Source organism: Neophocaena asiaeorientalis, unplaced genomic scaffold, assembly GCF_003031525.2.
Source record: "Neophocaena asiaeorientalis asiaeorientalis breed wild unplaced genomic scaffold, Neophocaena_asiaeorientalis_V1.1 scaffold828, whole genome shotgun sequence".
Classification (NCBI taxonomy): Eukaryota; Metazoa; Chordata; class Mammalia; order Artiodactyla; family Phocoenidae; genus Neophocaena; species Neophocaena asiaeorientalis.
In genome coordinates this window covers 532,503-546,093 of record NW_020175443.1, presented here as the reverse complement: position 1 = coordinate 546,093, position 13,591 = coordinate 532,503, and the positions used below count along the sequence as shown (strand labels likewise).

The following is a 13,591-nucleotide window of genomic DNA, read 5'->3' as shown; positions in this document are numbered from 1 at the left end:
GGGCGCGGCAGCACGCGCGGGCCATGGGGGGCAGCCTGCGGGTGGCGGTGCTGGGCGCCCCGGGCGTGGGCAAGACAGCCATCATCCGCCAGTTCCTGTTCGGTGACTACCCCGAGCGCCACCGGCCCACGGACGGGCCGCGCCTCTACCGGCCCGCGGTGCTGCTCGACGGCGCCGTCTACGACCTGAGCATCCGCGACGGCGACGGTGCTGGCCCCGGTCAGAGCCCCGGGGGGCTAGAGGTAGCAGCTCGAGGAGTGGGCAGGGGCGTGTGACAGCATGTGTGTGGGTGCTCGGTACACACCTGCGAGTCCGCGTGGACGGCCCAGGGGTGCCCGACTGTGTTCATGGGCCGAAGAATGAATGTGTGTCCTGGCGTTTGTGTGTCTCACCCCTTCTGCTGGCCTGAAGTTGCCCAAAATCAGGCCCGAGACCCGGCGAGTTTGCAAGGTGGCTTTTTCTAGCTCGCTTAAGTGCCTTTCTATTTGCCTGCCTCCGCTGGTGGGTGGGGATCCGTGCGTGGGGGAGCATGGTCCTGCCTCCCTGAGGGTGAGCGTTGTGGGTCTGGGGCCTTGAGCAGAGCCGCACCGGGAGAGGTTGAAGCCAGACATAGTGGTGTACTTTCTAGGGGGATCATTCTCTGCTCCCTCATTCCTGTGACCTGCAGCAAAGACTCGTCTAGTAATTTTGCAAAGTCCAGGACAGACTTTTGAATCCTTGGAGCTGATGCCTTCGAGAGGTGAAGAGGAAAGAGCAGGCAGGATTAAGCAGGGCTTCCTGGAAGGGGTGGCATTTGGGCTAAACCTGGAAGGATGAGTGAATTTTTGATGAAAAGAAGTAGTGGAAGCATTCCAGGTGGAAAGAGCAGCATGTGCTTAGGCCAAAGGCCTAAACGTGTACAGCTGCCGCTAATTAGTGGTCTCTGCGGGCTGGGGGAACACCGGCCAAGGGCTTTGGAATTAGGCTGAGGCATAACTACCAAGGAGGGGGTCTGGGGAGGGGCGGGGTTTGTCCCGAGTTGAACTGTGGGAAACTGGAGGAGGAGGAAGAAGATAGGAGTGAGGGGAGAGGAGACCCAGAGTGAAGGAGGGTTGAGGGCTGACCGGCTTCAGGCACGGTTTTAAAATTCATACGCCAGCGTCCGTAAGGACAGTAGGGCCCAGGGAGCTTGGGAGAGAGAGCGCACAGACGAGGATGAAGTTGGCTAAGGCCTGAGCATGGACTGTGGGTTTAGCGTCAAGGCCCCTGCTGGAGGCCTGGGCATGGGAGAGTGGGAAGGGGGGGGCTCCGGCAAATTCTGGCCTCCCGCCCCCAGGAGTGGCCGGACCCTAAAGACTGGAGCTTGCAGGACACGGACGCCTTCGTGCTCGTCTATGATATATGCAGCCCAGACAGCTTTGACTATGTGAAGGCGCTGCGGCAGCGCATCGCGGAGACCAGGTAGGTGAGCGGCAGGGCGGAGGGGAGTGTTTGCGGGTCTGGCCAGGCCTTTGCCTGAGGTGAGTGAGGGGGTTCTTCCGCCATCTTGGGCCTGGTCTCAGGCCTTCCGGGCGTGGCCTCTAGCCCTATGCGGTCTTTAGGCCTGGGTCTTTGTGTCTTTGTGGTTCTGGTAATTTGCTGGAGGGTCTCTGGCCGCAAGAGGGGAATGTATATACCCACTTGGGGGGATTCTCCGGCCATGGGGTCCGTGGCACCGCGACCCTCTTCCCCATTTGGCCCCCAGGCCGGCGGGCGCACCCGAGGCGCCCATCCTTGTGGTGGGCAACAAGCGGGACCGGCAGCGGCTGCGGTTCGGGCCTCGGCGCGCACTGGCTGCGCTAGTGCGCAGGGGCTGGCGCTGTGGATACCTCGAGTGCTCGGCCAAGTACAATTGGCACGTGCTGCGTCTCTTCCGCGAGCTGCTGCGCTGCGCTTTGGTGCGCGCACGCCCTGCGCATCCGGCTCTGCGCCTGCAGGGGGCGCTGCATCCGGCGCGCTGCAGCCTCATGTGATTGAATTGGACGACACGACCGATGGCGGGGAGGGGTCCTCCATTTGACTGGAACAACTGGGGACCCGGATTGGACGAGATTGCCCAACTTCTCTCGGATTGGACAGGACAGCCTCCTCTCTGATTGGCTGAGGAACACTCCCACCCAGTCTCCTGGGCGACAGGCTTCTCTTTGAATCTCATTGGACCCGGCTAGGCCCCATTGGACAGTCCTTTCTGGGACCTCATTGGGTCACGATCCCATTGGATGGAAGGGACGTGGTTATGCATCTGATTGGAAGCTCTCAGACTGCTCTTGGAGTTTCATTGGACAAACAGTTAAATCCCGCCTCTCAGGAGGAAATAAAGGGGGAAACAACTCAAGTGAACCTGGCACTTCTGGGATGGCAGGATAATCTTAAGCCTGAAGGTCAGAGCTGCCAGGCGTTGCCCCCTGGCAATTAACTCCAGAATCCCAACCTGTAATGAGGGCCCCCAAATGGGTGTGATGGCCCCAAGGCAGAGTCCCCAAGAAGCAGACACAAGTATCTGGAACAAAACTTTACTGTCAGGCTCTGCAGGGCCACAGGACCGCAGGAAGGGTCCTTATTGGGCTGGCCCAACCCCCTCTAAGGCATTCAATAATATTAGTAATTAAATAGCAATGCTCATCCCCCAACCGGAATGTACAACAGAGGTCCCATTGTGCCATGTGGTCCCAAGGGGTCTGGTCCCATGAGGTCTGGTCCCCAAGAGGCAGGGGAGACTCCCTGATGCAGAGGGGTTAAGGCCACAAAGGAAAAGGAGAAGGAATGGGGGACTGGGGGCAGCTGGGCTGGTCCATCACATCCAGGAATCTGGCTCAGCCCTTGGACTGACTGACTGCAGGGCATGCCAGGCCCTGGACTCCGTGGGTCCAGATGGGCGGCGGGGGCCCCTCGGGGTGGGGATGCGTGAGGGTTTTCGGTCTGGCTGTGTGTCCATCCGGCCTCGTGCCCAGGTCCTCAGGGGCTCTGGGCCGGCCATGGGGCTCCCAGGTGCATCTGGTGGGCCCCCTACACCGGGGCAGGGGTTGCCTTCATCCGAAGAGCTAGACAGAGCTGGGCCTCGGGGCCCGGGCAGCCCATTGGCCATCCTGCCAGAGTCTGCGGTTTGGCCACACTTGCCACCCAGGATGCTGAGGGACGAAGAGGAGGAGCTGGAGGAACAGTAGGCTGAGTCAGGAGCTGGAGGGTCTGGGGCCGTCGGGGTCCCGCCAGCAGCAGCCTTAAGCGCTCGGGCATTGGCCAGGAACTCCTCTTCCAGGCGCTGGAATAGTTGCTGCTCCTCCTTTGGGTCAAGCTGCAGGGGTGTGCGGAAGACAGTGGCCGGGGTGGTGCTCAACTCTGGACTGGGGCTGGGGACCCGGGGAGGCCGGGGGGCTGCGGGGCTGTGGGCACGGGGAGCCTGGGGGCTGCTCCTGCCCCGTGGCATTGGGGGGCTGCGGGGCTGTGGGCAGGGGGAGTCTGGGGGCTGCTCCTGCCCCGTGGCATCCACGAGTGCTGCCCATCTCGGTCCCGACGCACCAGCAGCACAGCCTGCTCTTCACGGCTCTGGCTCCGGGCCCGCCGGGCAGGGCTGGGGCCCAACAGCTGGCCTCCTCTGCCTCCTGGGGCCCCACGCGGCCGCCCCCGATCCAGCCGGTCTCGGGACTGGCTGCGCGGGGCGGGGGGGCGTCTCGGGGAGGCCGGAGTGCCTGTGGTCACCCGACGGCTGGGCCGTTCCCGTCGGGGGCCAGTGCCTGAGTCTTCACTGCGGGCACCAAGGGGGCCGCTCTGGGCTGAAGAGGCTGAGGAATCGCTGTCCCCGGAGTAGCGGCGGGAGCGGGGATGGGGGGGCAGCTGGTCCCGGGCCCTGGGGCAGGGGAGCAAGAGAGAGAGCTGGGGCAACGCAGAGGGGACTGGCGTGCAGAAAGGGCAGGAAGAGTAAGGAACCAGCAGCCGCGTGGTTTGGGGGCGGGGGTGGGAGAGGCACCTGTGGTGTGGTGACGGGAGTGCCAAGGGTGTCTGTTGCCCTGGGGACTTCCAGGGAGAAGTGAGAGGCTCTGCCACAGCTTCCTGCAGCCACGGCCACCCCCGCCGCCCCAAGGCAGCAGAAGAAGTAAGGCCCTAAGCTCCCCCTCCCCGGGCCTCCAGTTTCCTGGGCAGGCCATCGGGAAGCAGGGTTGGACTGGCCGCCACCCAGCCCCCAAGGCCCGCCCAGCTGTGTTGTTCGTTTGGTTGGGTTGCCATGGAGACGGGAAGCCGGGCCTGCCGCCACCTCCCCACCCCCGGGAACTTTTCCCAGGGTGTGAGTCACGGAGCACAGTCATCCAGCCTAGGGCGGGCGCCCCCACCCCCACCCCCTGGACCCCTCACCCTGCGTCCTCCTGCTTCTCACCTGAGCGGGGTCTCGGGCCCCTCCTTCGAGCTGCGTAAGCTAATGGGTGTCACCTCCGGGCGGGAGCCCCTGCGCTCACCCCCGGAGGCTGGGCTACCAGCTCGGGGGCTTCGGGTGGGCGACACCCGCTGTGGGGAGAAGGTGCGGGCCCTCGTCTGGGGTGGGCGGTGGGCTGCAGGGAGAGAGGACGGGTGGCGCATGAGAGGTGGGGCCACAGAGGTGCCCCCCCCCCGCCCCCGCCGTGGGCACTGACCCGTGGAGGAGCAGCGGCAGGGGTCGTGCTTGTCCAGGTAGTGCTCCAGCGTGTCCCAGCCGCCGCCCACGCGCACCATCACGTGGCTTCTCAGCACCTGTGGCAGCCCAGCATGGGCAGGTCACGGCCTGCCCCCCCACCTCCCAGGCTGCCACCTGCTCAGGTAGCCCCTGGCTCTCACCCGCACAAAGATGAGCAGACTGGAGTCTCCCACGCGGTACTTCCCCTCCGAGACTTTGATCATGGGAAACTGGTCTGGGCAGGTGCAGCGCCCCAAGATCTCTCTCACCTGAAGCCAGAGAGAGGCTGGTGGTCAGGGGTCAGGTCACTCCTCCCCTGGCCCAATGTCAGCAACTCCAGGGTCAGAAGGAAGTAAGCCCTTCTGGAAGCTCTCCTTCCCCTTTGGCTACCAGGGGTCAGGGAGCTGACTAGGAAAAGATGGAGGGACTGTGGTTGGGCCAGGGCCTGGGACCCCAACAAGGCACATTCTTAAAGTCCCTGAGCCCTGGGGGAGTCCTCACTCCCCCTCGCCCACTTCACAGACATGAATGTTGAGACCCACAGAGAGGCCAGGTTTGGGGTGGAGGCAGGACCCACACCCCATGGAGGCAGGAGTGCCACAGACATACGGGGCACACGCATACACCAACGTGCACACCAGGCCACCCGCCCAGCTAGCACACATCTGCCCACATGCTCCCCCAGGCTGGGAGCTGCCAGGCTGGCTGTGTGGGCAGCCTGCCTGCCTCCTTGCCCACAGCGGAGCTGCTGAGAAAATGAGCAGGTGGAGCCTCTGGTGACCCTGGTGCAGGATGGGGTGGGGTGGCAACCTCTGCCCACAGCCATCCAGCTACCGGCCTCCAGGAAGGGGACATCATGTTCTAACCTCCTGATAAGAAGGAAACTCTTGGCCCGGCTGTGGGGGTGTTAGGGACACCTAGGTCCCGGGAAGAGGAGGAGGAAGCTGGGGTCATGGTCTGGCACCTCCTATGCTCAGGGTAGAACTAATCCTGCAGCTCCTGAAAGGACTTTAGCCCCCAGTAGCAGCAGCTACTCCAGGCTTGGGTTCCCAGATAAGTGATGTGTGCAGGGCCCTGGAGAGAAGGAGGGACCTGCAGAGCCCCTGGGAGCTTCCCTAGGCACTCACTGAGCACCTACTGTGTGCCAAACGCCTTGCCCAGGACCAAACAACACAGGCACCCATTCAACCTCGAGCTCAGTGACGGTGTGAATGCAAATGTCTAGCAGCTGAGCGCAGGGAGGGCATACAGGAGGGGCTCAAATCACACGGCCCCCAGGATAAAGGAACACCTAGCACTTATCTGGTGCATGGTTACCACAGAAAGGAAGCAGGGAGATCGTGCAATGGAACCCGAGTTTTCTCCCAGGCCGTGCTGGGCCCTGTGACCTCACCCAGCACCTCTCCCTCTCTGGGCCTGCTCAACTCCTTGGGGCCAGGTATCCACTTGGTGCTCAACATAAGCACTCTTTCCATGGGGCAGGCTGTCCTGCAGATACGAGGATAGGCCCCTGGAGGTTGCAGGCACCACCCTGCTGTCTGGTCCCTGGGGAGAGTAAGCCAGGCCACCGGGTATATGCACTCTCGGGGACTCACCAGCTCGTCAAGGTTGCGCAGGTCGCTGGGTGTCATGCGGGGCCCGCGGGAGGGAGCCCCCGGGGTGGTGGCGATCTCAGCAGCAGCAGCAGCGGTGGCAGCGTCCTCCCCGGCACTGGGGGCGTTGGGGGCCGGGGGCGCGGCGCGCAACTCCTGCTCAATTTCCTGTTCGAACTGCACGAGGCGAGGGGCCAGCAGGCCGAGGCGGGCCCCGCGCCGCGCCACCTCCAGCAGGCACAGCACCACGCTTTTCTCGTTCTTTCGCAGCACCAAATCCTCGGTCTCGAACATGAGCACTTCGGGCACACCCAGCTCTGCGCGGCACCAGCCGATGAAGGTGGCCACATTGTCTCGGGCCACGAAGGAGCCGGGTGCCACGCTGTGTGCCTGGAAGGCCACCCCACGGGCTGGGCGGGCGGCGGCCATCGCGCGGGCGGCCTCGGTGACGGCATTGGCATGCTGGCACAGGGTGGTGCCCGTGGCCAGCCCCGTCAGGAAGCCATCGCCACCGCTGGGCAGACCCAGGCTGTACAAGGCGTTGAGCCACTCGGCCAGGTCCTCCTTCATGGCCTCCACGTAGGCCTCACTTGAGCGGAACGGCCGCACGCTCTTGGCTGCCGAGCCCGCGATGCCCACCACGGGGTCTGCCATGCCCAGGCCAGCCGAGTCACTGTGGGCAGGGACACGGGTCAGGATGGCTGTGAGGACCCAGCAGGCGCTCAGTACAGGCTCTGCCGCTGACCACCTGCACCCGCCTGTCGTTTCAGACCAAATGCCTGGGTTTGAGCCCTGGCTGTGAGAAACTCTTCACCTTAATTTTCCCATCTGCAAAATGGATGCAATAATAGTACCTTTCTCATAGGAACTAATGGGATGATTTTTATAAATGACTTAGTGTCCATAAGTGTTTGCTGCTTGGTTCTTTGGGGGAGGGGGGATTGAAAGACTTGGCAGAGTCCTCCTGACCAGGCAGGGAGGCACCCATCCTTACTGCCCCTGTGATAGGTAAAGAGATGAGCCCTAGAGAGATGTAGCCCACGGCCCTGGACTCACAGTAGGAACCCCGGTCCCGACCTCAGAGAGGGGTTAGGTCGACTGCTCAGGGCTGGTGGCGATCCCACTTCCTCCGGAAAGATCCCAGGTCCTCCCTCAGCCTCCCTTCCGTAAGGACTGTCATTCTAACGACAGAACAGCAGCAGTAGTAAAGTAATCACAGTGACCTTGGCCAGGTCTGAGCGTGCAGTGATATTATCTCCATTTTACAGATGAGGAAACTGAGGCGCAGAGCTCGCTCAAGGTCACAGAGCAGTGGGTGGCGGAGCCGGGGCCGACCTGCCCGCGTTGCTGATCCGGCAGCCGGCTGGCCCGCCCGCCTCCTCCAAGGAGCCTCGCTAGCGCCCCAGGCTGGTGCCTGTGAGCCGGGACTCAGAAGGGCTTTCGCCAGTCCTGGCTGTCCTCTGGGCTTCGGCCCAGAGAGGGTGCGGGGCTGCCCAAGGTCACACAGCCCTGGGGAACAGAGGCCCGCGGCTGCCGCCGCCAGGTCCCCTTCAGTGTGCGCCGGGTAGTGGGTGCTGGGGGTCCCCGCGCTCACCTGGCTCATCCCGCGGCCTCGGGGAGCATCGCCCCGGCGGGGCCGGAGCCGGGCCGGGCCGCCGCAGGGAGGCGCCGCCCGAGCTACAGCGGATCCCTGTCCCACCACCGCGTCCTCATCAGCGCCTGCAGTCTCCGCCCCGCCTCTCTGGAATTCGGATCCGGCCGGAGGGGGTGGGCGGGGCCGCGCTCTCTTAAAGGGGACGCGCTGTTCCCCGGCCTGGGGAGGGGCTGGAGTCTCCAGATGCGGGGCGGGCCAGGGACTCGGCCCAGCCCTGAGCGCAGGCGGGACCACGGCCCCCAGGCGACGCTTCCAGCCCAGAAGTCCCATCCCCAGCCAGGCTAGTCCCCACGGTCCCTTCCACCCTCCTTGGTCTCCTGGGGAGGGGTTTGGGTGTTTCTAGTTGCTCTGCCTCCCCAGATAGTGGCCTCCCCGGGTGAGCACAAACGGGCAGTTCCCAAGACGAACTCAGGAAGCGATAGGGGCCGGGGATGCAAGTCACCTCCGGCCGGAGTGGACCTCCTTAGCTCAGATAAATGAGGCCGTCCAGCCTTGGGTGGCGGGCTTCCTATCAGCAACACCGGCCTGGGGGAGGGGGAGGATGGCTCCGTTTTACCCCCACTTAACCACTGGCTCCTTATCGAATGCTCTTTGTTAACCCTCAGGTTAGGGGAATCCGTTTCTCAGATGAGGACACTGAGGCTGGGGGTGGGTAGGTGGGTGGCTGAGGCCCACGTTTCTGACGCTGCGGCCCATACACTGCAGTGGGGACAGGCCAGTCCTGGACCACCTCTGGCTATCGGGGTGGGCCATGGAATAAACGGCAGAGGCTAGGCGGCAGCCTGGCTCTGGAGAGTTAAGACCCGCTGGTTTCTTTTCAAACTGCACAGGAGAGACCTGGCTGGGACCAGCGGGAAATCCTGCCACTGCAGCCGCTGGGCGGGGACACCAGGCCTGGCTGGGCAGCAGCCTCACTGGCCAGGCGGGGCTGCTGCGGGGAAGCACCACCACCAACCACCCGATGCTCAGAGCTTTAATAAAGCTCCTACTGTGTGCCAGGCCAGCTGTGTGCCCTTGACCTGAAGGAAACAATGAGTCACCTCTGTGAGGGACACTCATGCCCAAACTTGGGCTGAGTCAGAGTAGCTGGTGGCACAGGGATTTGAACAATGACTATTATGGGAATACCTTCATTCAAGGATCGGGGCATTTGTTACCTACTATGTGCCTGACCTCCTGGTGGCAGACTACTTACATCATCTCACTGAGTCCTCGTGACCTTTCAAAAGGTGAACTCTTACCCCAATACCCAGGTCGTGCAGGTCCCACTCTACCCTCTCCACAGCCCACTCCATCCACTGTAGAGTGAGGAAGGCCCGTGTCTAGTAGTAACTAACGGCTGACATTGACATGGAGCCTACTGGGTGCTGTGTCTTTTGGCACTGCAAACCAAGAGCAAAAAGCAGGGAACAAAACAGAGCCACCTCCCAGGCTCACAGTCTAGAGGTGGCTCCTGGGCTGCAACAGGGACAAGGCACTGGGGAGAAGGGAGTGGGGAGCAGGAGTGGGGGTGGGATGGGCCTGCAATTTTTTTTCTTAATTTATTTATTTAGTATTTATTTTTGGCTGCATTGGGTCTTCGTTGCTGTGTGAGGGCTTTCTCTAGTTGCTGCGCACGGGGGCTACTCTTCATTGTGGTGTGAGGGCTTCTCATTGCAGTGGCTTCTCTTATTGCAGAGCATGGGCTCTAGGTGCGCGGGCTTCAGTAGTTGTGGCTCCCAGGCTCTAGAGCACAGACTAGGTAGTTGTGGTGCATGGGCTTAGTTGCTCCACGGCATGTGGGACCTTCCGAGACTAGGGATTGAACCCCTGTTCCCTGCATTGGCAGGCAGATTCTTAACCACTGTGCTACCAGGGAAGTCCCTGTTTGTTTTTTTAAAAATATTTATTTGTCTGCGCTGGGTCTTAGTTGTGGCAGGAGGGATCTTTGTTGCAGCATGTGGAATCTTTAGTTGCGGCATGTGGGATCTAGTTCCCTGACCAGGGATTGAACCCGGGCCACCCGTATTGGGAGAATGGAGTCTTAGCCACTGGACCACCAGGGAAGTCCCAGGCCTGTAATTTTTGATCAGTGAACAGTAAAGGTGAGGGAGGGAGCTGTGTGGATATCTGGAAGGAGAGTGTTTCAGGCTCAGGGAATAGCCAGGGCAAAGGTCAAGGTAGGCGGGTGCCTGGTGTGTTCAAGAAAGAGGGAGGGGGCCTGTGAGGCTGGGTGGAGGCAGATGGAGGTGGGGCTGAGGGGGCCATACCTCTTTTGAGGGACCCGGGAGCCAGGGAGGGAATTAGAGCAGGGGAGGGGTGACCTGACTTAGGTCATAACAGGTTCCCTGTGGTACTGTGGTGGGCAGGGCAGGGGCCCTGGAGGAAACCAGGTGGTGCCAGTGTTGAGAGGAGTTGGATTCTGGCTGTATTTTGAGGGGACAGCGGATAGAATATGCTGGTGAATCGGGTGTGAAGGTGAGGACAGAGTTACAGGTTTGGGGCCGCTGATACCTGGGGAGGACAGGATTGCTGCAGATGGGGCAGGGGAAGATCAGGGTATGGAAACTAAGTAATTAAATTCTCAATGCCTTTTTGTGTTCTCCTTTTGCAATTTTGGGAAACTGAGGCCCAGAGAGGGCAAGGGATGTGTGTGGTCAGCAGCTGTGCAGGAATTTGACCCCTGCTCATATCTACCTCGTGTCTCTGCAGGGCCCTGGACACAGGAGAGGTCAGACTGAACCTAGGCCCTTCTGTTGGTCATTGGGTGAGATGGTTAAGCTCCCTGAGTCAGTTGCACTGTTTGTAAAATGGGACAACAGCAGTCACACCACAGAGTTGTGAAAATGTTATTACTCAGCCGAGTGCAGCCAGGGCATACATCCACTGCTCCTCTGAGGAGGAGGAGCCGAGGGGGGATTGTTCCTCTCTATCTCCAGTCCCCTGAGCTGTGGCCTGCCATCACAGAGGCCCGCTGCAGACCAGAGACTCCAATATTCTGACTCTAGGACACATGGCAGGTGTGGTCCCCACTGGTGTGGCCAGACCCACGGCCCAGGCCATGGAGGGCCTTGGCTTTGATCCCCTGTATCGTAAGGCATCCTCTCCTCTTCCTGGCAGGACCAAGGGAAGCACAGACACCGCTGGTGGGACGAGAGGTTTGGGCTGTGGTTGTCCTGAGCCCATCCCCACAGACCCCACAGGCCACCTTTGAGTACAGAATGCTGTGGCTCCAGTGCAGGCTCGGGCTGGCCCTTGGGCAATGGGCACATGGCTGGATTTCCAGCCTTAGCTACTGGGTGCTAGAGTGCAGCCTGCTGGCCTTGGTTGCAGCCGGAGGTTGGACAATGGGCTTGCCGGCAGGCCCCAGCCCTGGCACTGGGCAGCTCAGGTCCTGGCTGGTTCCATCCGATGCCCTCTGGGCTAGACTGACCTGTGAGCATGGCCCAGGATGAGTTGGTGACCCGCCGGGGGCTTCAGGATGCTTTGTCCAGATGTGGGTCCAACCATGACGACTGCTCCTGCCCCGGCTGTGGGGTGAGTGCCCCCAAGCTCCCCTGAGCTGCTTCCTGTGCCCGGAGAAGCAGGACCAGAAAGCCTGGAAGGCCCGCTTTCCCACCAGCCTCCATCTCTCTGTGCTCACGCTCACTCTGCGCCCGGCAGCTCTCTGTCAGGAGCGGAGCAGGATGGGGCGTTCCAGGGCCCGTGGTTGGGCCTAGGGGAGGCCCTGTCACTGCACTGTCCTCGGCTCCAATTTCCTCCCTTGGAGGTGAGCCACTCCCTGTGAGCCTTTGTCCACGCGTAGGGGCAGAGATCGGTCTCCCACTGACCCCTGAACCTTGGCCTGGGTCTGCGGGCTGTGGCCTTGTGGGACCACGAGGGTGTGCGGAAAATTTTTATTCTAAGTGTGACTGACCAGGAGCTCTTGAGAATTGGGAGCGGCGTGAGGAGCCCGGTTTCCATTCCCCACCCCATCCCCAGGCTTCAGCCAGCTCTGCGCAGCCCTTTGAGACAGGGCTTGGAACCCACGCCTCCTGAGGGCATCTGAGGTCAGTGCAGTCCAGACGTTTCTTTTGGCTGGGAGGACCTGGCCTGCCTGACATAAGCACCTCCACCCTGGGCCTAGGCGCCAGGGATGTGAGGCTGCCCCCGCAGGGCGCCTCAAGCTCTGGGCAGAAGTTAGGCAACGCCTGTCACACTCGGTGGCTGTCCCTGCAGCAGCTGCTGGGAGGGCTGCTCGTGATCCCCTAGCTTGGGCTGCAGGCCGGGGAGGGGGTGGACCGGGCACCCAGCCCTTTAGAAATAGGATGCCTGTGGGCGGCAGGTCAGGAGGGGGAGAGCGCAGGCTCTGAGGAGCCCCCTCGGGCCTGAAGGCAAGTCCCATCTCCTCACCTGAGCCACGGGGTGCTCACACTGCCTCGGGGGCTGATGTGCACTTGGCACAATGCAGCCCGGTGATGTCGTGGGTGCGTTTGGGCCTCAGGAGTGTGAACTCTGGCTCTGACACCTGCCAAGACTGAGGTGGGAGCGTCCTTGGCTCCTTGCGAGAATAGCACTGGCCTGTGTGGCGGGGCTGCGGAGAGGAAGGCAGAGAGGGCAACTTGGGTCATGGGGGCCTGAGGGAGGCCAGATCTCATGGGTCATGGCCAGCGTGGCAGGAGCCTCCGGAGGGTTTTGAGAATGGTGAGGTCGGTCAGCCTCCATGGGGTAAGGGCTAGAGGGGTGGAGGGAAGCTGGGAGCCCTGCGAGAGGGCCATGGGAGGCATGGGTGTTTTTGGTGCTGCGTCTTGGAGAGCCTGATGATTTGCTTTGGGGTCTGAGAGAACAGGAGTCAATGAGGAACTCCAAGGTTCAGGATGAGGGAACAAACTCTTCCACTTGCTGAGAATGGGGTGGAGGGAGGTGCGGGGCAGGATCCAGCCCTTTCAGCCCATCAGATCCCAGGAAGAGCTGGCACTTGGGAGAAGGGTGGGCGGTCAGCCAAGCAGTGAGGGGTCAGAGGAGCCCTATCACAGCCTGGGAGCCCCTGTGAGGTCAGGCAGTGAAGGAGGGCAGCAGAGGCTGGGAAGGCACCACCAGTGATTTGGTGACATGGAGGTTGCTACTGTCTCCGCAGAGGCAAGACCGGTTGGAAGTGGTTTCTAGAAAGGGAGAGGAGGTGGATGCCAAGGAAACAGTAAAATGGCTTGGTGGCTGGAGGGGGATTAACGAGGGGTAAGGGAGGGTTTTCCAAAGGTGCAAGCGCAATGCGTATTCATTTGGGAGATGGGCTGGTAATGCAGAAAAAGAGGAAACGGGAAACCACACAGTTGTACGTAAAGTACGTCCAGGTGGGCTGGGGAGAGAGAAGACCCGGGGTGAATGGTCAGACCGTGGGGCCAGTAGGGTGCTGTGAGCAGTGTACCCACTTCCCCAGGCCCTGCTCTCACTGGGCAGGGGATGGTAGGGAAAATTCACTCCAAACCCTTGCCCCTTCCCCTGGCTGAAGGTGACAATCTCTCCTTGAGAGGGTGGGTGTGTTAAGGCCGAAGTTTGTTTCTTGAGCATCTGCCTGGGGACACATTTATGGACTAAGTTACAATTGCTTACCTGGAAAATGGCTTTTCCCAGATGGACGTGTTAAGAGCCTTGGATCTTTGAATGACTGAAACCTACTGGCCTGCTTTGGATACTTATCTTCATGCGGCTCCAAGAAGAGACCAGACT

General features: G+C 61.5%; 2 protein-coding genes across 2 annotated transcripts; one reads left to right on the top strand and one right to left on the bottom strand.

The window, feature by feature from the left end:
- The first annotated feature begins 23 nt into the window (after window positions 1-23).
- On the top strand, window positions 24-1,991 carry RASL10A (RAS like family 10 member A). The gene is made up of 3 exons (XM_024768035.1): window positions 24-242; window positions 1,316-1,440; window positions 1,724-1,991. The coding sequence occupies exons 1-3, from the start codon at window positions 24-26 to the stop codon at window positions 1,989-1,991; spliced, it is 612 nt and encodes a 203-aa protein (XP_024623803.1).
- A 509-nt stretch (window positions 1,992-2,500) lies between these two features.
- On the bottom strand, window positions 2,501-7,978 carry GAS2L1 (growth arrest specific 2 like 1). The gene is made up of 7 exons (XM_024768046.1): window positions 7,847-7,978; window positions 6,256-6,925; window positions 4,822-4,929; window positions 4,641-4,737; window positions 4,388-4,559; window positions 3,473-3,862; window positions 2,501-3,434 (listed from the first exon to the last, which is right to left on the bottom strand). The coding sequence occupies exons 2-7, from the start codon at window positions 6,904-6,906 to the stop codon at window positions 2,813-2,815; spliced, it is 2,040 nt and encodes a 679-aa protein (XP_024623814.1). The 5' UTR covers window positions 6,907-6,925; window positions 7,847-7,978; the 3' UTR covers window positions 2,501-2,812.
- Between the last annotated feature and the right edge of the window lie 5,613 nt (window positions 7,979-13,591).

Excerpts from the sequence above, each read along its gene's own strand:
- RASL10A (XM_024768035.1), top strand. The coding sequence starts at position 24 with ATGGGGGGCAGCCTGCGGGTGGCGGTGCTGGGCGCCCCGGGCGTGGGC. Across the intron at positions 243-1,315 it reads AGAGCCCCGGGGGGCTAGAG|GAGTGGCCGGACCCTAAAGA; the intron begins GTAGCAGCTCGA and ends TCCCGCCCCCAG. Across the intron at positions 1,441-1,723 it reads CAGCGCATCGCGGAGACCAG|GCCGGCGGGCGCACCCGAGG; the intron begins GTAGGTGAGCGG and ends TTTGGCCCCCAG.
- GAS2L1 (XM_024768046.1), bottom strand. The coding sequence starts at position 6,906 with ATGGCAGACCCCGTGGTGGGCATCGCGGGCTCGGCAGCCAAGAGCGTG. Across the intron at positions 4,560-4,640 it reads CTGCCGCTGCTCCTCCACGG|CCCACCGCCCACCCCAGACG; the intron begins GTCAGTGCCCAC and ends CTCTCCCTGCAG. Across the intron at positions 3,863-4,387 it reads GGGCCCGAGACCCCGCTCAG|GGCCCGGGACCAGCTGCCCC; the intron begins GTGAGAAGCAGG and ends CCCCTGCCCCAG.